General features: G+C 40.0%; 1 protein-coding gene across 4 annotated transcripts in view; it reads right to left on the bottom strand.

Moving 5' to 3' along the window:
- The window catches only part of LOC132883586 (histone-lysine N-methyltransferase PRDM9-like), a 73,483-nt gene that overhangs the window by 29,818 nt on the left and 19,820 nt on the right, over positions 1 to 23,845 (bottom strand). For 3 of the 4 annotated variants that reach the window (XM_060917375.1, XM_060917378.1, XM_060917377.1), the window contains 3 exons: positions 8,781 to 8,853; positions 8,526 to 8,703; positions 728 to 999 (listed from right to left, as the gene is read on the bottom strand). In XM_060917375.1, the coding sequence (XP_060773358.1) occupies positions 728 to 999; positions 8,526 to 8,703; positions 8,781 to 8,853 (523 nt within the window). The remainder of the gene's footprint in view (positions 1 to 727; positions 1,000 to 8,525; positions 8,704 to 8,780; positions 8,854 to 23,845) is intronic. The other variant, XM_060917379.1, reaches the window with a different exon arrangement.

Here is a 23,845-nt window from a genome sequence, read left to right as displayed (position 1 = left end):
CAGATTACAGGAGCTCTTGTATCCTCAGAGCTCCTGTGTAAATGTATATGGAAAAATAACTGCCATAAGTTACTGGAGTTTTAAATTATGCCATCAATTTTAAAATCACATTTATTCAAATAAAAATTTCATGAAACTAAGCTCTTTCACATTAGTGACTTGAATCAAAGCAAATTAAGGCAAAGGTGGCTAGCTGTTCAGTTAGGACAAAACCAACACCCTACAAAAGAAGGGAAAGTGTGCTGTCAGCATTCTGCAATGGCTGAATGTCATTACTGGAACATTTCAGACCTGGAGGCACTCATTCTTTTCATTTTGTAATTTTCAGCTCTTTGTAAACTTTGCTTTTTAGAGAATTTTGTAGACCAAAAAAAAAGTTAAAATTTTTTTTTTTAAATCATCAATGTGCATGAAATTTTATGCCGTCCTCATATTTGGTTTCCTGAAATTAATTTATACAAAGTCAGTAACTTTTTATCTCTGTGTGTGTGTGTATTATATAAAATTTATTTATTACTGCTCATCACTGGATAGAATTGAGTGAATTGTACAAGTACCACTAAGTTATAAGCACTCTGATGGATCTGAAAGTGTGTTTAAAAATGTGTTTAAAATGTCTCCACACATCATTGTCAAGAAGAAATTGAAATTAATTGGATTTACCTTCATTCAGTGGTGATATTTTGTTGCTTAAAAATATGCAATCTTTACTATAATAAAAACTCACCACCCAGGAGTATCCACTGTTTGTGGCTTCTTCACTGTCTACCAGGTCTCCTTGGTAAGGTCCGAAGTGTGCACCTACTGGAACAGTCTCTCCCTTATTAAACACACCGAGGCCTGCATCAGGAATACCAGACTTCTGAATCTCTAGCCCAGGAGGAAGAGTTTGTCTGGCTCGGTCAGGGACTCCCATGGGAACAGGAACATCAGGGATGAACAGGGGCGAACCATGAACCTCACACTTGTTGAAGAAGAAGGATTTGCAAACTTCACAATCTGGGAGTAGAGAAAACACAATGGGAAGAATGAATGCATGCATGCATTCCATGAAATCGAGTCGTACATAAGCTGGTAGCCGACGAGGCGCATAGCACGGAGTCAGCTATATGTAAGCCATGTATGATGAGCTTGAGTGGAATAACAGTTTTATTCTATCCACATTCACTGGATTTTGAGAAACAGAGCATTTTTATTTTTTGCAAATTCAATAAATAAAAACTTTATACAAAACGTATGACAATCATTTCCAAACAGAATGAAACAAACTGGCGAAATGACCATAGCAATTTGTGAAAAATGCCATAATTCTTGAAAAATAAAAAAGATACGTTCTTACCATCAAATACTTTTATTCCATACTTTGTTGCTGCTTTTTCTGTATTTTTTTGTTTTCCAGAACAGTTTATTTTGTCCTCAGTTGGTTCAGCAACATGCTCTGGCATTTTGTTTTTCTCTACTCACAGTGTATGAGCTGATATCCTAGGAGTAGAGTAGCCAGAGCATGTAACTGCTCATATTCAGTGAACATGGGTAGAAATAATAGATCAATAAGCATCTGAGAACATGTACAGTGCCTGGCAAAAAAAGAAGCGTCACTATTTGGACTGAAATAAGAGCCTTAACAGCCATTGCTTGGATAATTACTGCAGTGATTTATGTTTCAACTGGCAACAACTTTTTTACCCCTAACTGATCCAGTGAGTAGCTTCTCATTTCTTAAGCAACCATGTCAGAAGATGTATCCTGTGATTGTAGAAAAGATGTTACTGTGTTTCAGAAGGATCAAATTCTTGGCCTGCATCAAGCAAAGAAAACAACTGAGGAGATTGCTGAAATGACTGGGTGGGAGGGGGGGGGGGGAGAGAGAGAAAGAAAGAAAAGCATTTGCTTACACACACACACACACACACAGTCTTTAGACTGGGTCTAAAGAGCTGTGTGACCATTGTCCGTTTTCATGTCTGAAAAGTATCTTGTCCTGACAGTAACTTGCTGGTCCCTGTTCCAACAGATGAATGGTCATTGTCTTTTTTGCTTTTAAATGTAAAAACATGAATTTTCAAATGTTATTACCCATGTATGATGTACATTTTATTTTTCCTCCATTGTGAGTGCATGATGGTGCCATTATATGTACGCACGTGTATGAATCTGAGGATGGGGAATGCTGCACGGCTTGTAACATATTCCCAGATTCTAACAGTAATGGGTGTGGTAGTGCATGTGCTTCATCATCAACACCGCCCAAAAGATCGTTGGCTGCCCTCTTCCCACACTGGAGGAACTACACAGTTCTCGTTGTCTCAAAAAAGCCCAGAACATTATAAAAAAGAGACACCTACCATCCCGGTCACTCCGTTTGAATTGCTGCCTTCAGGCAGACGGTACAGATCAATACACGCAAGGACAAAGACTCAGACACAGTTTTTATCCAACTGCAAAATAACATGCAATACAAAACCTGACTGTGAAACAGACCAATGTAATGTCTGCAGATGTATGTTCATATGGTTACTGTCTGTCCGTACTGTCTTTTTTTTTGATGATTGGGTGTGTTCATAATGACAGGAAGTATGCATGCCTGTAAATGTATCTTCATACGACAATTGTGTCTGTACTGTCTTTTTTTTGCAGTGACTGGGTGTGTTTGTGTTCATGTATGCTGCTAATACTGTAATACGTTTTCTATGTATTCTTTTTAACTTAAATTATGTTTTAGAGACTCAATGAATGAGGCACTGACTGGAGAGCACTTTAAATTTCGTTGTACTTGTGACAATGACAAAGACCTATTCTATTCTATTCAGGGTGTTCACTAGTAATATTTAAATGTAGATGTAGCATGCATTACCTTCACAATACACATTTTCCACATGCAATACTGGATGTACACTTCACTAGGAAACCACATATGGATATGGGGACTTGGGTGCTCCAGGTAGAAATGCCTGGTTCAGCCATTTGTGAGCGAGGAGCTCAAAAGGTTTGTATTTAGAAACAAAAAACATGAAAATTTTCCTTGCACAAAAATGTACTTCAGCCTTTACCATGCTTATTCTTTTCTTGTATCTGTTGTGAATCTGGCTTAGTTTTATCAGACACTTCCAAGTTTAAAAACTGATCTCCCTCTTAGTATTTTCCACAAAATACATCAATATTTATCATATTAATGTTGAAATGGCATGTTTTACATCACAATACTTTTACCATATTTCCATTCTGATTGCTTCTATAAAAAATTGACAAAAGGGCAATAAACAAATGACAAAGAAATGGCTGCCCTCAGAAAAATATAAAATGTTCAGGGCTGAGAGATCCAATAACAGTTAACTCGTCATCATACATTGTATAACTCAATTCTTCTTCTGCAGAGCCAACATCCACAAAAAGTCTGCAAAGGGAAGTGAATTTTTTTGCTTTGCCATGAGCAGTGCTGAACAGGATTTTCAAAAAGGGAATCTGCCATTTCAGTTGATCATTGATTGCTCTGACTACTGGGGTATGTTTGGGAGCTTTCCTGGCATTGAGAGTCTACCGGGCATATTTGTGGCCATAGCTGTTATGATTGTCTTTGAACATCAAATGGCGGAATGGTGGTACTGCCCAGAACAAATGATCCATTCTAGTATTTCTGCACCTGTTCTGGAAGTGAAGCTACAGTACCCCTACTGCCTGTGACCCATACACAGATTGACAAGTGCGGTAGTAAGATTTCTTGGTGTTTGGGTCATGGATGACCCAGTCAAATTCTTCCTGCCAGCTTTCCTGGAAGGTTTCTAAAATCGTAGGTATAGAATTTGACCAAAATACATAATTTCAGTTTTCAAAAATATCAAGCTTGGTGTCAGAAGATGTCAGCATAGCAGACGCCTTTAACTTAAATCTTCATTTAATCTGCTTTGATATATTTGCCATTTAAACCTAACATACCCGTCTGACTTGTGTGTGAAAATGTGTTTATATTATATACTGCATACTAAGAAAATTGTTTTTTTTTTTTTAATAAATAAAACCCACAACAAAACCCCTTACTTTGCCTTTTTGCAGAGTCATATTCGTGTCGTTTCTGTTTGTCGTCAGGAGAACTTGAGCACTTTTTTTGGATGATAACATGAATCCAAACCGCTCAAGGGACATCATGCAAAAATAATCAAAAAGGGTGGTATTACCAGTATAGCAGAAGACAGAGCAGACAATTTCCCACAAAATCAGAAGGACACCGCACTAAAGCAGTTCATACAGTAGATTGAAAATAAGGCTTTACGATTGGGTACCTGCCTCGGTGGGGTGGGGAGTCAACGCACAGAACAAAAATAAGGCGGCGTCCAGTAATGGGGGTGAATCAAAACAAGACCACAATTCGGTAAGAAGACAACTTTTGCTCTATTTCTGTTCAATTTATTAATTATTTAAAAACAATCGGACACAAACCAATCAGATGGTTTCCTGGTCCGTTTTATTCAGTCACTGACCCGAGTGTCCGGCACTAAAATCGTTTGCTGTGCGTGGCCATTAAAAAAAAAAAATAAATAAATAAATAAATAAAAATAAAAAACCTTTCCCCACAGAAAACCAGTTTTGCACTCAAGTTACCATCAATGAACAGTTGATAAACAAAATAGACTTCATGTCAAAACTATCATGAATATTCTGGTTACATGGTTGCACTTTTTGATTATATAGGACATTTATAGAAGCAAGTTATTTATAACCATGCTATCGGTTGTCACTCAAATGAGGATGGGTTCCCTTTTTGAGTCTAGTCCCTCTCAAGGTTTCTTCATGTTATCTCTGGGGGAAGTCCCTTGCCATGGTTAACTCTGGCTTGCCCATTTGGGATAAATGCACTTGTTTAAAATTTATAATATAAAGCTGCTTTGCAACAAAAGGTCTATTGTTAAAAGAATTATATAAATAAATCTGACTTGACTGTTCAGTGAAGCCAGTCTGAAAAGGCTTTAATTTATGCTTTATGCTAGGGAGCATTAAGACCGGACTCTGAAGCAATGGTAAAAGGTCACGTGGTCTAGATGTACCCTATTCCAGAGTGATGGGTGCATCAAGATAAGAAAGGATCTTCATGAAGCGATGCACCCATCATGAACAGTGGGCATTATACAAGCCTCTGGAGGCAGCATTACAATCTGGGGTTGTTTCACTTGGTCAGATCGAGGTTCAGGAACACTGGCAATAAACTGAAGTCAGCTAATGACCTGAATGACCATGTTAGCACATCAAGGGATTTTTTCTTCCCTGATGGAACAGGCATAAAATTAGAGCTCAACTTGTGAAAGAGTGGTTCAGGGAGCACGAGGAATTATTTTACACATGAATTAACCACCAGAGTCTTGACATTTACCCTACTGAAAATCTTTGGGCTGTGCTGGAGAAAACTTTACAGAGTGATTCAACTCTCTCATAATCAAGACGGGCGCTCAGAGAAAAAGGAGGGCAACTCTGGATGGAAGAAAATGTTGATGTTGCACAAGGGTTTTGAAACAATGGCATGGTGAATATGCATGCCAGTAAAAGCTAAAGATGCTCCAACGAAGTGTTGTGTGTTTTTTTTTTTGTTTGTTTCTCTTTTTTTGGGGGGTGGGGGTGGGGGGGCAGTGTACATTAGCTTTGTATAAAACTTAGCCCAAGAAACCTTGCTAGAAAAAGGTTTATAGAACATCTGGCTGAGACCATCAGGACAGAGCTCTTGCAAGATTCAAGTTACCTGAGCATGATGATGATTTTTTTTTTTCCCATGCAGGTGGAAACAAATAGTCAGATATGAAGCTTGCAGACCAAACAATGCATGAGTGTCATGCTGCCTGACATACAGTGATGCTTGAAAGTTTGTGAACTCTTTAGAATTTTCTATATTTCTGCATAAATATGACCTAAAATCTGATGTTTTAGGTCATGTTTATGCAGAAATATAGAAAATTCTAAAGGGTTCACAAACTTTCAAGCACCACTGTATTTACAGCATCCTTAGTAACTGCTGGTCTCAATTATGGTAGCTTCAAATTAGGCTCCCTGTTTGTTTATTATTTTGTAAAACAGAACCAACTAAATTTGTTCAGAAAAATACAGGCAGGTACAAACAAAAATAAGAACTGTGTGCACAGAGAATAAAAAACAGACCTCATGCACATCTCTGAACTTGCTGATAGTTTTGGCATTTCTAGATCAAGGCATTTTTCCACTGCTATATTCACAGAACTCATTCACTTTCACAAACTCATTCACACCTAGTGACAATTTAAGCAGAGCCAGAAGAAACTAGTGGACCCAGAGGAGACCCATACAGACAGGACGAGAACTTGCAAAACTCCACACTGACAATAACCCAAGCTTAGGATCGAATCCAGGACCTTGGAGCTGCACCAGAGTGACACCCCTAGATCAATTTAAAGATACAGCCCTGAAGAAAATGGTGACTGGCATAGTACCAAAGAGAATCCATAATTACTGGTGCCGCTCAGTGCATGGTAATTTAGATTTATACCCCTCATCAAAAAATTCCAACCGAAAAGTGTTAACTGAGGCTCGCAGAGCCACAGCTGTTACTCGAGTCAGCCGTAAAGCTTGAAATTGCGAAATCAGTTCATGGTAGATCCAGGATATATTGTGACTGACTTTCACCATATCCTTTTTTTTTTTTTAAATGCCACGTGATACATTGCTTAAATCAGTGGTGAACTATTTTATGCTACATGAGCCATCCCTGGCCAATCCCTGCACAGGAATTTTTTTTGATGGATACATTTTTCAATATTTCACTCTCATGAGGTCACTCCCAGTGTTTTGCCACTGACTAGACGCGTGTTGTCAAAATGGCAAACCAGTTCAAAATAAAAATTATTTTGATTAACTTGCATTTTTTTTTTTGTTGATGCATCCACATAATAAAGAACATTACACGGTGGCACAAAGATATGAAGTTTATCTTCTCATGTTGAAAATATTTTCACTTGTTCACTTCCCCTCACTCGTGAATCAGGGATGAGAGTGGGTCCTGATGAAAAAAGCAGAAAATCTGTAATAAGGGGGGGTCCGGGGGGGGACCCCCCCAGGAATTTCTCTTCAAAATGAGACTTTACACACCCTATTTCCTGCAATCTGAGCTGTAGTTAATTAAAACACTACTATATAGAACAATATGTATTAAAATCAATGTGTATTGCATTAATTCAAAATAATATCTACATTTTATGGGGACTGGTTATTACTCATTGTCAACACTTGTTTTTCTAAAAAATGTCCATTAAAATTCAGTTATTTACAGTTCCATTAATAATTCAAATTTTCATATATTCAATATATTGAATTAAATAAAAAAACATTCATATCTTATGGAAACTGACCTTTTCCTAATGTCCACATTACTTGTATATGATTTCTTCACAATGTCTATTTAAACTTAAAAAGTTATATAGTTATCAACACTGTCAGCTATAATTCAAATAATCATATATTCAATGTATTGAATCAAACAAATGCATATTTTATGGGGACTGTCTTTATCTTATTGTCCACATCACTTGTATGTTTCCTTCAAAAGAAAAAATGTCTATTTACACTTTTTACAGGTAAAAGTTATTTACAGTTCCCAGTTATTTTTGAAACAAATTTTCATTTGATCATTTAGACTTCAGCTTCTTGGCCAAAGCCAAAAGCTCATCAGTCCTCTCTTTTTTTCCTTTTTCTTTCATTAGCCAGCTCCTCCTGTGTTTTTACATGCTCTAACCTGGTTTTCTTCTGCTCTCTCTCACACTCCTCTCTTGCTTTCCTTTTGCTTTGCTAAACTTGTTTTATATACCAGCATCAATTTCACATACCTTTGCTTCATCTCGCTTGTCGATAGTATTCGGCATCTTGAGAAAAAAATTCCGATTAGATGAAAGTATTTTTGATATGCAGCTCACGAACATGTGTAAGTTTTGATAAAAGAAAGCGGATGTGGGTGTCTTTGTAAAAACTGTTTTGATTGGCTATTATGATCTCGACATCGATGTTTTGACCAATAACAATGCAGATAACACGAATTTTACATCACATTCAACGAGATTAAAGATAGCGACTTACAAATAATGTGTAAACATCATTGGAGTTAATAAAGTTTGAACAGCATGAAGGAACATACCCCAACCCCCAGAAATGAATAATAATAAAAAAAAATAATTCTCAACGGATTTGGCATAATATAAAAAGGTCGTTTTTTTACTCAGAAAAAGCGGAAATCCGCCGAAAAGCGGAAAACACTCATCCCTGGTGAATACATTCACCACTTTAAGATAAACTTCATATCTTCGCACAACCATGTAATATACTCTCTCTAAAAGTTCACACTTTACCAATAAAAAAAAAGTTTAAATTTGTCACAACTTGGTGACTAACCTGCGAGAGGCTACATCCCAATTGACTCCCTATTGTACTTTTACTGCACTCAATAGTATGTAGGATAATAATAATAATAATAATAATAATAATAATGTGTTACTGAGCTCCAGATTGGCCTAATGTCTTACAGAGGTAGTCTTTATTGTCAGGCTCTTCCTCTTTAATGGAGAGAGCTTCAGGTGGTTTGGCAAGGTCGTCTCCATGACCGCAGATTTTCAGCTCCAGCATCTCCTCTTTCTTCACAAAGACTTCTGACGGTTCAGCTATCCCTCCATCTGAAGTCTCTGTTTTCACATCCTCACACAGCTAAAGATCAAAAACACCGTTCATAAACCAGTTTATAATTTTTGCATCAAAAATAAATAAATAAAATCAAGCTTTACCTGTGAGGAATCAGGAGCCCAAGACTTCCTGAAGGAGCACTGACTGTCTCCTGCTGAACTCATTACAATAGCTCTAAACAAAGATGATGATGATGATTATTATTATTATTAAAAATGGTGTTTATTTCTGTAAAAATAAAAGGAAATAGGGATAGTTAAAGCTGTTCATAAAACTTGAAACCTCAATTATTTTGATTTATTATGAAGAAACAAAAACATAATATACTGAAAAAAAAAACAGACCACGTTCTTTTGCTGCAAGGTTAGATAAATTTGTATAAATTGTTTCATCTTGATTAGAGTAAGGTGGTCGTAAGAGTGACTTTGAACAAGTTACAATGATTCAAAAGTACTTCGGAGGTCTTGGAGAGTGTAGGCTCTTCGACTGTGAAAACTGTGGTTTGGTTTCTGGGTTGCAGCCATTGACCTAACTCGTCACCAGCGATGATCCTCGACATGAAAGTTGGGTCCTGGGCCTGATCGAGGTCCCTGCAGATTTCAACATGGTGCTGCTTCTGCTCAGGAGTCAGAAGCCTTGGCAAAAACTTGGCAGTGACACAGTGCAAGTTCAAACAAGATGCAAGAATGACTTGAACTCTTCCAAATGACACAGACAACCCATTGTCAGCAACTTCCTTGATGGTGATCCAACGATCCTGTTGCACATTGCGCTCAATTCTTTAGAAATTTTCAAGGGTTATGTTTATGGATGGTCACCCTGACCTCTCATCATCCTCCAGTGACATTCTGCCCCTCTTGAAGTAGTAGGTACAGTCCCTTTAGAAACTACATTTCCCATCAGCCCACTTCCGCGTTGACCTACATCACGCCGGGGCGGGATCACCACCACGTCCTTTCTGAAGGCATAAGAGAAAGAGAGATGCTCCGCTCTTTCTCTCTGGTGTCCGGATTCCAAGCGGTCTGGACGCATAAAGAGACCAGAAAACCAGATAAAAGACGTCTTTTCTTTTCTTTCTTGCAAGAATCAGAGTTTCGCGCTTTTCTTTCTTACCCTTGGCCAAGGTAAACTCCAGAGTCACGCGATCTTTAAAACTCAGTGAGTTATAACCGGTTTTTCATTCATTCATTAACTACTACAGCTCAAAGTAGTTCATTTGTAATTAGGAGCGACCAGAATTCCTCCTGATTGAAGCGCTGTGCACATTAATTTTAATCAGAGAGACTTTCCTTTCATCACGAACGACACGTCGGATCAAGAGAAGTTCTCTGTCCACGGAATCGACTCACGTGCTCTACAACAGCGAAGCTCTACAACGGCGAACATCTTCTCAGAACCTTGCTAGAAGCAAGATATTGAGTGAAATATATTTGGGCATAATAAAGATCAGTCTTAGGAATTTAGCTTTTATTGCAATAGTGTGAATTTAAACCCAGGTTTATCTGTTTACACTATTAGACACGCAGCGTGTCGAATTGAATTATTCTGTTTTTAATCTCTCAATTAGATAGGCTGTGCATGCTTCTTTTTACTAATATCCTCAATCTCCTTAACACACATTTTGACCTTATCAAGATTTCAGGGGGTTTGATAAATGTTATGAGTAGGGGTGGAATTCCTTTGTCTCAAGGCGAACCATGAGGTGATTCACCTCCTCCCCCAACACCTCAGATAACATTCCAAACTTTATAGCCCCTCACACACACACACACACACACACGCTCTTACACACACACACACACACACACACACACACACACGCTGTGTCATCATATTTGTCTATATCTGCTGACATTCATTTTATTTTTATCTTTGTTATAATAAATTCATTTATTAAACAAACTGTGTTTATTTGTGTGAACAATATCTGAAGTCCCCAATCTCTCAAAGAATTCAAAAAGGTGCATATAAAAAGTTATGTAATATGGTAAGTGATTGTAATAATTTGGAAATATACCATAATTTAGCTGTTTGGTCATTTATTATTAAGCACCAGGATTAAATGGTATGATTCACTACTTTGAATGATTCACTTTGAATGATTCACTGATTCGATTCACTTGAACGATTCATTTGAATGATTCATTTGAGTGATTCACTTCAAACGATGCAAATAAGACTGATTCTTTTTAATTATTAACCTTCAAATTTAAATGAGACTGATTTAATGAGATCACTTAATAATTACCAAATGCACCTACAGTTAAATTGGTGCCCCGTGTGAGGAGACTGGTTTGTTGACTTCTTGAATATTGCTGCAACAACAAATAAACTACCAGTTGATTCAGCAACTGTTAAGGTATATCCCCAGGTGTGTTAAACGGTTAACAGTAGCGTGATAACCATATCACCAATACTCATAACCTATTCAACTTAGGATAAAAAAGCATTACCAAACAAACCTTGTTAATTAATTAATTACATAGTTAATGTTAATTAATAACAATTAATAAATTAACTCATTGATTAATTATCTAGTATCCAGCCTAAGTAAAATGGCATCCCCTCGTGTCTCAGAAATTGAAGACAACGCTCAAGACGTGTCTCTCTTTGAGGTCATCGCAGACCTCATTCACTGCTCTGCCTCCGAAAAGGCAAACATTAAGAACACGAGTAAGAGTGAATGCCAAAACAACATAGATAACTCGAACAAACATATGAGAGATCCAAAGAGAACAGCTTTTAGTGTCCAAGCGGCACTAGATAAGCTATTCCTGTCGTCATACTTCCGAGATACTGATTCAGAAATCAGACGCCTCCGCGGAGAGGTTGAAAGGCTGACCACCAGCAACGCCGAGCTGGCAGCTGATAATAATAATTTATATAGGGAGCGTGAGCTCTTGAAGACCTCCCTTGATGATTGCGCCGAACGGCTAGAGAAAGCCGAAATGGCTGCCAAGAGGGCTGCCGAGGAGCAGACCCCCCAGGAAGAGCGCGAGGGGCGTGAAAGACCCCCAACGATGCGCCAAAGTTCAGAGCGGGAAGAGGCGTCCGAACCGGACACCGTAGATGATCTGGTCGAGAACCAGACACCCTGCCAAACTCCAACTCGCTACACGACTTCGTCGTTTAGCCAGGGTGGAGCCGTACTGTGCTCATCCCGAGCCCAGGACCATAGCACACCCAGGTCAGTGTACTACAGTATCCCTGATCAATCTTCGGATGAATCAGGCTATGAATCTAGTGCGAAACGGGAGCAACACCAGAGTAGCTTAGATAGTGAGTGCTCAGAAGAGCCAAGATGGTCACACAAGGACGTGCACCAAACCCTTCGCTTACGGCAAATTGACCTACTTGCCAAAGATGTCGAACAATTCGATCCCGACAATCAAAGAACAAATGTAAATGATTATTTGCAAGAAATTGACCGATGCCTGATGGACCTGCCGAACGCCACAATGCGAGAAAAACTCAAACTAATCTGGAAAACCTCCAGTAGCAGCGTTCGTGCCTTTTTAGAGACTCTACCCTCAAACAGTCGCGATAGTTACTCGAAACTTCGCAATTACATGAGGGAAGAATATGCGCCATACACGGATGAAACCTCCGCGACATTGTGTGCTATACAAATCAAACAAAAACGGTCCGAGGCGCCTCGTGAATATTATAGCCGGCTACGTACTGCCTATTTCCAGGGTAGTAGCGCACCAGGCTTGGAAGAAGATAGAGGTTTCAAATCTCTCTTCTTACATAACCTCCACCCAAGCGTGCGGACTCAAGTCACACTGACGTGTCGACGAGGTCGCTATTCGATGAGGGAAATTAGGCGACTAGCCCAAATGACCTGGGAAGACCATTGTCAAAACCGCAAACGGAAACAATGATGAACCCAGAGTCCTTCGGCTCCAGGATGCAGACGAGCCTCCGCTAGCCTTAGAAGGAGGCAAAGCTCCAAAAAGGGGGACCCCCCCCCCCGGAGAAATCCCGGTCCAAACCGCCCCTTGCCGAGCCATCACAAGGGTGAGTGGAGAAATCGGCAAGGTAAGGCCAGGAGGGACCGAGGGCAAGTCCACAGCGACTGTGGCAACCGCCCATCACATGAAAAGGGTCACAAGGAACAAAACGGTTGGCAGCAAGACCGTCATCCCCGCTCTGGCCAGAAACGGCAGAAGCGTTCCGACCGTAGCTCTAAACGTAAGGGTAGAGATGAACAACACAGTGACTCAGACCAACCTGGTAAGATCCGCTCAGAGCTGGATTCTTTAAAAGCCCAGCTGGCTGAGATTGAAGAGCTGTTACAAAAACAGTCAAATCCCTCAACAGATAAAACAAAAGAGCCCAAGAAAAATGGCAAGCTATTCGCTGGCATGACTAGGCCAGGAACCACGGGCATCTCTCGTAAAAGGGGGAAGGAGATCCCTCTGAAACAGCAGGCGAGGGTCAGGATGTAGGGCCCCCCTGGTGGCGAAGGCAAACCCACAAAACGCGCCTCTCACGTGCGCTGAAGTCTTCACCACCATCTCTCAGACACGGCTCTCACAAGGTGACCCAATCCCAACCAAGCCCTGCAACATAAACTTAGTCAGCTTCACACAAATCAAAACCCAACCGTCGTTGGATCCCACAAAACATGCACAAGCCCGTTGCGACAAGATTAGTGCGAACACCGATCAACCAAGCGCCACGCGAGATCAAATTTCCGATGAACTTCAGTTCATGTCTTTGCACACCGAGTCCGGTGTTGAAACACCCGACATCGCGATTCCCCCTAGTGGCCACAATTCTTTGAAAAACCTCCCTCTATCCATCGACTCAGACACAGGCACCCATTTCACTGCTGGTGTAATGGCTGCGCTGTGGAAAATGTTAGGCGTTGAGGCGAAATTCCATATCGAGTACCACCCTCAATTCTCTGCTCAGGCTGAACGAGCCATTCAAACCATTGTGAGCATGCTGCGAAAGTATGTCACCAACCATGGTAAAATTTGAGATGTGAAACTTCCCTTGGTGCCAAGGGCCATTCGGTCCACCCCTCAGCGCGCCACTGAAGTCACACCCTTTGGGATGATGACTGGGCGAGAGACGGTTCTTCCCCCGCATCTCCTATACAAACCAGAGGCCATGAGCGTCGCAATTGCATACACCGCACATCAACATGTCGCCGACCTACGACGCCACCTACAGTCAACCTTTACAGGTGCCCAAAAGAATCTCGATTCGAGAGTAGAAGGACACAAGGCCTACTACGCCCGAATCTCAGAGAAGTTCCTACCACCCTGGTCGAGACCTTTCGATCGTGGGAAAACCGTTCCCCGTCGCGTATCGCATTAGGACATCCAGACCTAATCAAATGCTCTCATATCGATGGGTCCATAATAATCGAATCAAACCTTGTGAAGGGCAATTCCATGTAAATGTCAACCTCACCATGCAAAAATAAAAGCAACATGCAATACATCAAAACCACTCCCAGAGATATCACCTAGGCCTGTACTAAATAAATAAACAAATAAATACATACATAAATAAATATTTTGATCACCTAATACGTCACTGTCAGTCTTTCTTTCTTATAATGTAAAACCCAAGCTAAAATCAACTTTGATCATGTACAATTCTATATTATTGCCACAAGCCACAGAAATGTATGCTAAAATCCACAAAACAGCAAAACAATAGCCATCCTAAATATTTAAGAACTTTGATAGTTTTAGCTGATATTTAGAGAGTTTTTCAAAGGGTTATGGTGGTTAAATTGCTGATTTTCTAAACATATGCCATGTCTATTTCAGACGCGTCACATCCATAACGGAATTTCATCACATCCATAAACACTGACTTTTCCTTCCGAAACTCTGCATGAAATACAAAATATTTTAAACAAAGATTTTTTAATATTCACCTTTGACCTCTCTATCAAATGGATATCTCCATTTCGACATTAGGTTTGGGTCATTCCATGTCAATTCACACACCCTCCCCAGTGACACCTCTTCAATTTGCCTGATATTTATTTTATTAGTGCCTTATGATGTCAAAAGAAATAATCCAAAATTTTAGCTTCCTAGCTGGAATGGTTTTTGAATTTTGGCCCTTCAAAGTTTGGGTGCCACGCCCACTTTTGGGGTCCGGGAATTGTACACTTAATTTGCAAGCATTTTTGGAGGCCCATATCTTTTGTTCTAAGGGGAATATAAACCTGTAAATTGCTATATCTATGTATTCTGGCCATGTCTATCAGATTCTGCACCTAAAAATAGCACAAGTTTACTAACTTTAGAGATATTAATCCCTTAAAAGTGGATTTTTTTTAATGACAATTTTTTTTTTGGACATTTCAGGGGTCCATATCTTTGAAAGTTTTTGTGTTGATAGGGTTTAAACTGATTTATCATCATATTTGGGAACTCTACTGTGTACTTAGAGAGTTTCAGGGCACTCAGAGCTTTGGTGGGGGTACAGGAGGGCCCCAAATATGGCTTCAGGACAAAATTACCATTTGGTACGTCCTACTTCAGGCCATTAGTTGGCCATGTGGGCACATGGTGACTGGAATGAGCCTTTAACCCTATCAACAGACACCTTTTATCAAACTTTTAAGTCAATAAAAACTTTGATTATCCAACTCCTTCAATATAAACTAAGCATTTGTATATGGTACTATTTTTGCATATTTTCTGAAAAATCCTAAGTCCGGAAAGTAGGTCAACTGTTGTTTTGACTGCCTGTTCATGTTTAAGGTAGTAAAAGCACACCCATATAGTGATTTTAATCTATGGGAAGATTATTTATACCCAATACCCCATTAGTTATATTGACAATTACAAGGGATAAACCCTTTCCCGGCTGTTTCACGATGCGGTTTTTTTTACATTTGACACCTTTCCCTGTATCCAACCAAACTCTGACCACTATACACTTAATCGTTAAATGCATCTTTCAAACAGGAAAGGGAAGGATGCAAACAAGGGGATGATCCCAAGAAAAACATCCTGGTTGCTTTACTACATTTGTTCTGACATCCGATCTGGAAGTTAAACCTAGACTCATCAGGTTTTTTGTTTTTGTTTTTTCAAGAAAAGGGGAAGGGGCCCCTACCCACTCATGTGGGGAAAATTAGCATATCAATTAGTACTGTATTTCCCCTTTTTACTAATTGATATGCTAATTTTCCCCACATGAGTGGCTAAGGGCCCCTTCCCCTTTTCTTGAAAAAACAAAAAACCTGATGAGTCTAGGTTTAACTTCCAGATCGGATGTCAGAACAAATGTAGTAAAGCAACCAGGATGTTTTTCTTGGGATCATCCCCTTGTTTGCATCCTTCCCTTTCCTGTTTGAAAGATGCATTTAACGATTAAGTGTATAGTGGTCAGAGTTTGGTTGGATACAGGGAAAGGTGTCAAATGTAAAAAAAACCGCATCGTGAAACAGCCGGGAAAGGGTTTATCCCTTGTAATTGTCAATATAACTAATGGGGTATTGGGTATAAATAATCTTCCCATAGATTAAAATCACTATATGGGTGTGCTTTTACTACCTTAAACATGAACAGGCAGTCAAAACAACAGTTGACCTACTTTCCGGACTTAGGATTTTTCAGAAAATATGCAAAAATAGTACCATATACAAATGCTTAGTTTATATTGAAGGAGTTGGATAATCAAAGTTTTTATTGACTTAAAAGTTTGATAAAAGGTGTCTGTTGATGGGGTTAAAGGCTCATTCCAGTCATCATGTGCCCACATGGCCAACTAATGGCCTGAAGTAAGACGTACCAAATGGTAATTTTGTCCCGAAGCCATATTTGGGGCCCTCCTGTACCCCCACCTAGACCCCGAAGCCGCCGCCAGGCGCCGCTAAAACCGCCATTTAGAATTTGAGCCGCCGCCAGCCAATAATTTTGTAAGCCAATTTGAGCCGCTATCTAATAAAATTTGGCTGAGCCACTAAGAATTGTGTACATCAAATAATGGGTTTATCCACATCATGAGCTACAAGAAAAGTGACACAAACATGATCAACTGTACACACTAGTAGTAACACAATAGAGACGTATAGGCATACACTGTAGAGATTTAGAACTAATATCACAGCACAGAGAGCCACCACAAGCTTGCCGTTGTGACTACCTGTCTGGCTTCCCGCCCCTCACACCGTTACCACGATACACTGGGGAACCCGGGAACCCACCCAGAGCATCAATCGACTCCGATATCGACGAGATGGCTGCATTCTTTGCCGCTGCTGAGGGAAAGTGTAAAGGTATTTTTTTGTTTGTTTGTTTGCACGTCCAGGTTTTTCCGGGATTGTCCCGGTTTTTTTGTGGAAAATGGAAAATGTCCAGGAAAATGGAATAACCTTCCCGGGACACGTTTTGTCCTGGTTTTTTACTTCCTCACATTATCCCCCATTGAAATAAACACAAATCATTAATGTTTCTCGCAGCCACTTAACATATTAATAGTTTTCACGTAAGCGGGCATATTGTAGGCAGCTGCTTGTGTGGCCTCACCGAATGTTTGCGCACGCAGCCAGTCGCCGTTGCTAGGTGATCGTGGTCAATACAACGGCGGCCGCGCGAAATCAAAGATACTGGAATACCGTAATACCAAACAATAGGTGAGAGTTCCCTTGGTCGGTGCGCGAATAGGCTGGCTGTCTACTTCCTATGTTCTGATTATGATAAAGGCTGGTTCTAAAGCCTGGGCCAGTTTCATCAATAAATGAATCATTAAATAAATCATTAAATATATCAAAAAAGAATGCCTGAACACTGGCGTGAGAAATGAATAAATCAGTTGTCCCAATAACATAGCACCTCTCTCTTGTGATTAAAACAAAGGATTAGGGCTATTTGGTATGATACGGTAGTCTAACTTTTAAAGTTCAGTTCTCCAGAGAAAAGGCTAAAACAACAACGAAGCAGACTGAGAGAAATTATATTGATTATATTTGTATTATTTTGATTTGGAAACGGAATGGGAGGAGAGACAGACGATGAGGGAGTCGGACAGAATGAAGTAGAAGATCCGGTACCTGTCAAAAAGAAAAAAATATATTGTTAAAAAAAATATTGGCGTCCAAATAAGATCATTCCTATATGAAATTATTTTTTGTAATAATATTTGTGGTAGTGCCCATTTAAGGGTTAAGAAGACAAAATGAATTTTAACTAAACGCCTAACTGCACCAGTTGAACTGTTTTATTTTTAAACGTGAACATTCACATACAGTAAGGCATAAGGCATTGTAGATGTGCGTGTCCGCAGCCCTCAACCCCCGCGCTCGTACGTGCGCGCAGGCGCGGCCGCCGACCGATGTGTCCCGGTTTTTTACAACTCAGATGTGGCAACCCTATTCACATACTTCGAGATTGATTAAAAAAAAAAAAGTACTCCACCACTCTACTTTCATCATAGTAAGATAGCTGCCAGTCCTTCACTGGTCATTGCTAGTGAGAGTAGATAGCTAGATGCCTTCCTCGAACAATCCAGATTAGCTTATTATTAGCATTGAACTACAATCTTGCTAGATTTATATTTACAATGAAGTAAGAGACCAGGGGACCTGTGGTAATTTGCTATTTATTCCCCCCATTTGTTTGATCCGTTCGCCCGGATATATGCCACACAGTGACGTCCAGTATCAGCCATTTGTAGCCATAAACATTTTGGTGGCTGCAGCAGCCATTAAGGTTTTGGCTGAGTCAGCTAGCCAGCCAATAATTTCATCAGCCAGCCATTATCCTGAAAACAAACGGCTTCGGGGTCTACCCCCACCAAAGCTCTGAGAGCCCTGAAACTCTAAGTACACAGTAGAGTTCCCAAATATGATGATAAATCAGTTTAAACCCTATCAACACAAAAACTTTCCAAGATATGGACCCCTGAAATGTCCAAAAAAAAACTGTCATTAAAAAAAATCCACTTTTAAGGGGTTAATCTCTCTAAAGTTAGTAAACTTGTGCTATTTTTAGGTGCAGAATCTGATAGACATGGCCAGAATACATAGATATAACAATTTACAGGTCTATATTCCCCTTAGAACAAAAGATATGGGCCGCCAAAAATGCTTGCAAATTAAGTGTACAATTCCCAGACCCCAAAAGTGGGCGTGGCACCCAAACTTTGAAGGGCCATAACTCAAAAAACGTTCGAGCTAGGAAGCTAAAATTTGGGATTCTTTCATTTGACATCATAAGGCACTAAGAAAATAAAAATAAGGCAAATTGAAGAGGTGTCACTGGGGAGGTTTTGGGCATTTGTGTGAATTGACATGGAATGACCCGTTTACAATTTCACAGAGTTTGATAAAATGTACAGTCACCCAAGAAAAGTGATACTTTTTCTGTCACATCCATAACGCATCTTTTATTGGCATTTTCTGGCATGCCCTAGATGTACTATGGGAATTGTTCTTGTTCCATCACTTCTCCAGTATGGTACAGCCTTAAAATATGCAACACCTGTTTAAATACCGGGAGACAATAAAACATGCACTGGGTCATTTGTCGCCATTTTGAGTTCAAGTGTCACGTCCATAACGCTGGAATTGCTCTGAACAGTCCTCACTCCAAAAGGGGGTGGACGATAGCTAGGCCCATCCTGTCCACCTAGCTTGTACGCATCACTCACCCATAAGCATACACTAACATTCCCAGTCAGACCTAACAACTCAATAAAGTAATAACCCTTTGGTATAACATGGTAGATGAAATACTAAAATCCGCTATTATTACTAGTGTGTATTCATCGCAAATACACCTGGCATATAGTCTTGGCAGTGCTATCCTCATTTTTGTGAACCCACAAGACTTAGAGATGTGCACCTCTACTAAAGACATCCACTGGGTCTGCCCAGGCAACCCATACAGAACACTACATGCCAAGCTGGATAGATGGTCTGCGTCCCTGACAGCTTTAGCCGCAGTAGTGCACGCTTTCTAGCCAGACCACCTACTGCTATCACCTTCCCAGAAGATTAGGTTTGCCAACCCCAAACACTAATACTTCTTTCCTTCCTTCATTTCTTCTCTTTTCTTGTTTTTTTATGCATAAGAAATTAAACACTACATGTTTCATGTTTAATTTTTTTTTTATGTGATTTTGACCTAGTTAGCTAGAGTGATTATATGCCCAAAATGCCTATATAGTGATTATATGCCCAAATGCCTCTGCCTCCAACTGTCTTACTGGAACTCACAAGTTTACACAGTTTTCGCAGGACACCATGGACTGTGCAGAGCAAGGCTACCTCAAGGACTACGGACATGCGGACTGTACGGTACTGTGCTCTCAGTGCTACGACTCCATCATACCCCTGAGACCAAAAGGGGGATTGTAGGTACAGTCCCTTTAGAAACTACATTTCCCATCAGCCCACTTCCGCGTTGACCTACGTCACGCCGGGGCGGGATCACCACCACGTCCTTTCTGAAGGCATAAGAGAAAGAGGGATGCTCCGCTCTTTCCCTCTGGTGTCCGGATTCCAAGCGGTCTGGACACATAAAGAGACCAGAAAACTAGATAAAAGACGTCTTTTCTTTTCTTTCTTGCAAGAATCAGAGTTTCGCGCTTTTCTTTCTTACCTTTGGCCAAGGTAAACTCCAGAGTCGTGCGATCTTTAAAACTCAGTGAGTTATAACCGGTTTTTCATTCATTCATTAACTACTACAGCTCAAAGTAGTTCATTTGTAATTAGGAGCGACCAGAATTCCTCCTGATTGAAGCGCTGTGCACATTAATTTTAATCAGAGACTTTCCTTTCATCACGAACGACGCGTCGGATCAAGAGAAGTTCTCTGTCCACGGAATCGACTCACGGAATCGACTTACGTGCTCTACAACAGCGAAGCTCTACAACGGCGAACATCTTCTCAGAACCTTGCTAGAGGCAAGATATTGAGTGAAATATATTTGGGCATAATAAAGATCAGTCTTAGGAATTTAGCTTTTATTGAAATAGTGTGAATTTAAACCCAGGTTTATCGGTTTACACTATTAGACACGCAGCGTGTCGAATTGAATTGTTCTGTTTTTAATCTCTCAATTAGACAGGCTGTGCATGCTTCTTTTTACTAATATCCTCAATCTCCTTAACACACATTTTGACCTTATCAAGATTTCAGGGGGTTTGATAATGTTATGAGTAGGGGTGGAATTCCTTTGTCTCAAGGCGAACCATGAGGTGATTCACCTCCTCCCTCAACACCTCAGATAACATTCCAAACTTTATAGCCCCTCACACACACACGCTCTTACACACACACACACACACACACACACACACACACACACACACACGCTCTTACACACACACAAACACTCAAGCATATGACCATATCATCATATTTGTTTATATCTGCTGACAGCTGACATTATTCATTTTATTTTTATCTTTGTTATAATAAATTCATTTATTAAACAAACTGTGTTTGTGTGAACAATATCTGAAGTCCCCAATCTCTCAAAGAATTCAAAAAGGTGCATATAAGTTATGTAATATATTAAGTGATTGTAATAATTTGGAAATATACCATAATTTAGCTGTTTGGTCATTTATTATTAAGCACCAGGATTAATGGTATGATTCACTACTTTGAATGATTCACTTTGAATGATTCACTGATTCGATTCACTTGAACGATTCATTTGAGTGATTCACTTCAAACGATTCAAATGAGACTGATTCTTTTTAATTATTAACCTTCAAATTTCATGAGACTGATTTAATGAGATCTCATCTCATCTCATTATCTCTAGCCGCTTTATCCTTCTACAGGGTCGCAGGCAAGCTGGAGCCTATCCCAGCTGACTACGGGCGAAAGGCGGGGTACACCCTGGACAAGTCGCCAGGTCATCACAGGGCTGACACATAGACACAGACAACCATTTACACCCACATTCACACCTACGGTCAATTTAGAGTCACCAGTTAACCTAACCTGCATGTCTTTGGACTGTGGGGGAAACCGGAGCACCCGGAGGAAACCCACGCGGACACGGGGAGAACATGCAAACTCCACACAGAAAGGCCCTCGCCGGCCCCGGGGCTCGAATCCAGGACCTTCTTGCTGTGAGGCGACAGCGCTAACCACTACACCACCGTGCCGCCATTTAATGAGATCACTTAATAATTACCAAATGCACCTACAAAGTGCAAATGCCACTCAAAATAGGTACCCCAAGGCATTCTTTTAATGGTACTTTCTCAGACAATAGTCCATGAGAAAGACCATGGAGGGGGGGGGGACCCAATGACAAATGATACCTCATTCATTAAGATAGCTTTACTGCTTTTGAAATTACAGTATTTTCAAATATTTAACATTATACTGTTTTGGACTGGGTTTTTACATTAAAAAGACAGCCAAAATTCCCAAAATAGCATTTTCAAAGAGAAATAAAATCATAAATATATATCTTAGAATACCTGCTGCTATACATTTTCTAAACACACTTGTGTATATTTTAGGTCTAATCCCCCCCAAGTTATTAGCTGAAGGACACTAAAATATTTGACTATCAAAAATTGGGGGGAGGAGGGGAATTTCCTACTTGTCAAAACAGCCAAGTTGACAGATTTGCCGATTTTCAAAGGTAAATCTGCCATAATTTAATATTGGTGTATTAATATGTATTAAATTCTACATATTCTTTGTGTGCAAGTGACGTCACGCTTGACGTCCCAATCCAGAAGTCCACTATGTTGGATGATCAACAACCAGGAACCAGCGCTTCATGTGTGAGCTGCTGCAACAGTTCATGATTTTCTTTTGATTTCATTGCCTTTGAAGAAAGACAATGCCTACTTTGTGCATATAATTGTGGTAATAATGCTACTCATGACAAAGAGAAACGGTGATTCCCAAATTCAGATTTCCCAAACAAATTAAAAATGGGTGACAAAACAGATGAACTGTCCAGAGAATGCTGTGGTTCAAAAACATACATTGTAAGGACTTAACTGAGGAAAAAGCTAATTACACCTGTGTGTGTGGTGACCAGTTTCTCTCTGCCAAGCGTTCTTTGCTAATTATTAAAACTATGTTTTCCGCTTATTAAATTGAACTTTTGAGTGAGTTTTAGCGCAAATACTCCACTTCTCACTTTGCAGGAGCACCAGCAAACCTACACGATAAATCCAGATTGGGCACCAACACACAAATTAGGAAACAATAAGATCAAGATGAAAACTCATCTCACAGCATCAAGAAGCAACAGGATGAATGAAAGATCTGCCAAGAAAGCCAGATTAGAAGCAGCGCAAACCTTAGCGAGTTTGGATAAACAAGGAGAACAATGTGGGTCAACTTTGCCAGGGGAGATATTAGCCATGCTGTTCCAGTAACTGGAGCAGATTTAAGGAGGGGCACACCCGGTGCGTGCCCCTCTGTCCAAAAAAAAAAAAAAAAGTTTTAGTTGCAGATACCGAGATATGCCTGCCATTTTTAATTTAATTAATAAGTTTTTTTGTTTGTTTTTTTAAATAAATAAAAATTATGTGGGATTGAGCTGGAGAGTTTATGGTATAAATTTATATTTAATAGGTGGTCTGAGCCTAGGTTTTTTCGCTCGTGACAAGAATGCAGTGAAAAGCGAGCTGGGTGAGTCCTGTTGGGTTTTAACAGGGCACAGGAACTTCGTGCATCGACATAACATCCCGTATTCCTGGACTGCACTGTAGACTACATGTAAAGGGTGTGCGTCATCCTTTTGTGTTTATAGTATCGTTAACACGCATGTTCACAAGCCAAAACAATAAGATGCTGCAGCAGGCTTACTGTGTACACAGACATGTCGGCTGTCCAGCTACTGCTCATATTTCATTAATAGGGTATTCCTCTAATTACTATACCCTGTGTATGTACATGGTACACGTGCCGTTTTGGGGGTGAGCCTCAATTTGATTTTTCCGACAGCGGCTGGATAGGTCAGAGAGAGAGAGAGAGAGAATGTTGATTTTTGCAACGGCTCTGAAGAAAATCTGCTTGAAATCCCCAGAGTCTTGGGAACTAAGACTTATTACAGGACTTGTTCACATGCAATTCACACAATCATTGTATCGTTCTCAGTCTATTAGACTCAGGGGCTCAGATTGCAGTTACTGACTTTGTATTATAGACATGCAACTCTTGCAGTCTTTGTTTATAGTTAAGTCATTAGT

Source organism: Neoarius graeffei, chromosome 3, assembly GCF_027579695.1.
Source record: "Neoarius graeffei isolate fNeoGra1 chromosome 3, fNeoGra1.pri, whole genome shotgun sequence".
Classification (NCBI taxonomy): Eukaryota; Metazoa; Chordata; class Actinopteri; order Siluriformes; family Ariidae; genus Neoarius; species Neoarius graeffei.
This window is presented reverse-complemented; position numbering and strand designations above follow the sequence as displayed.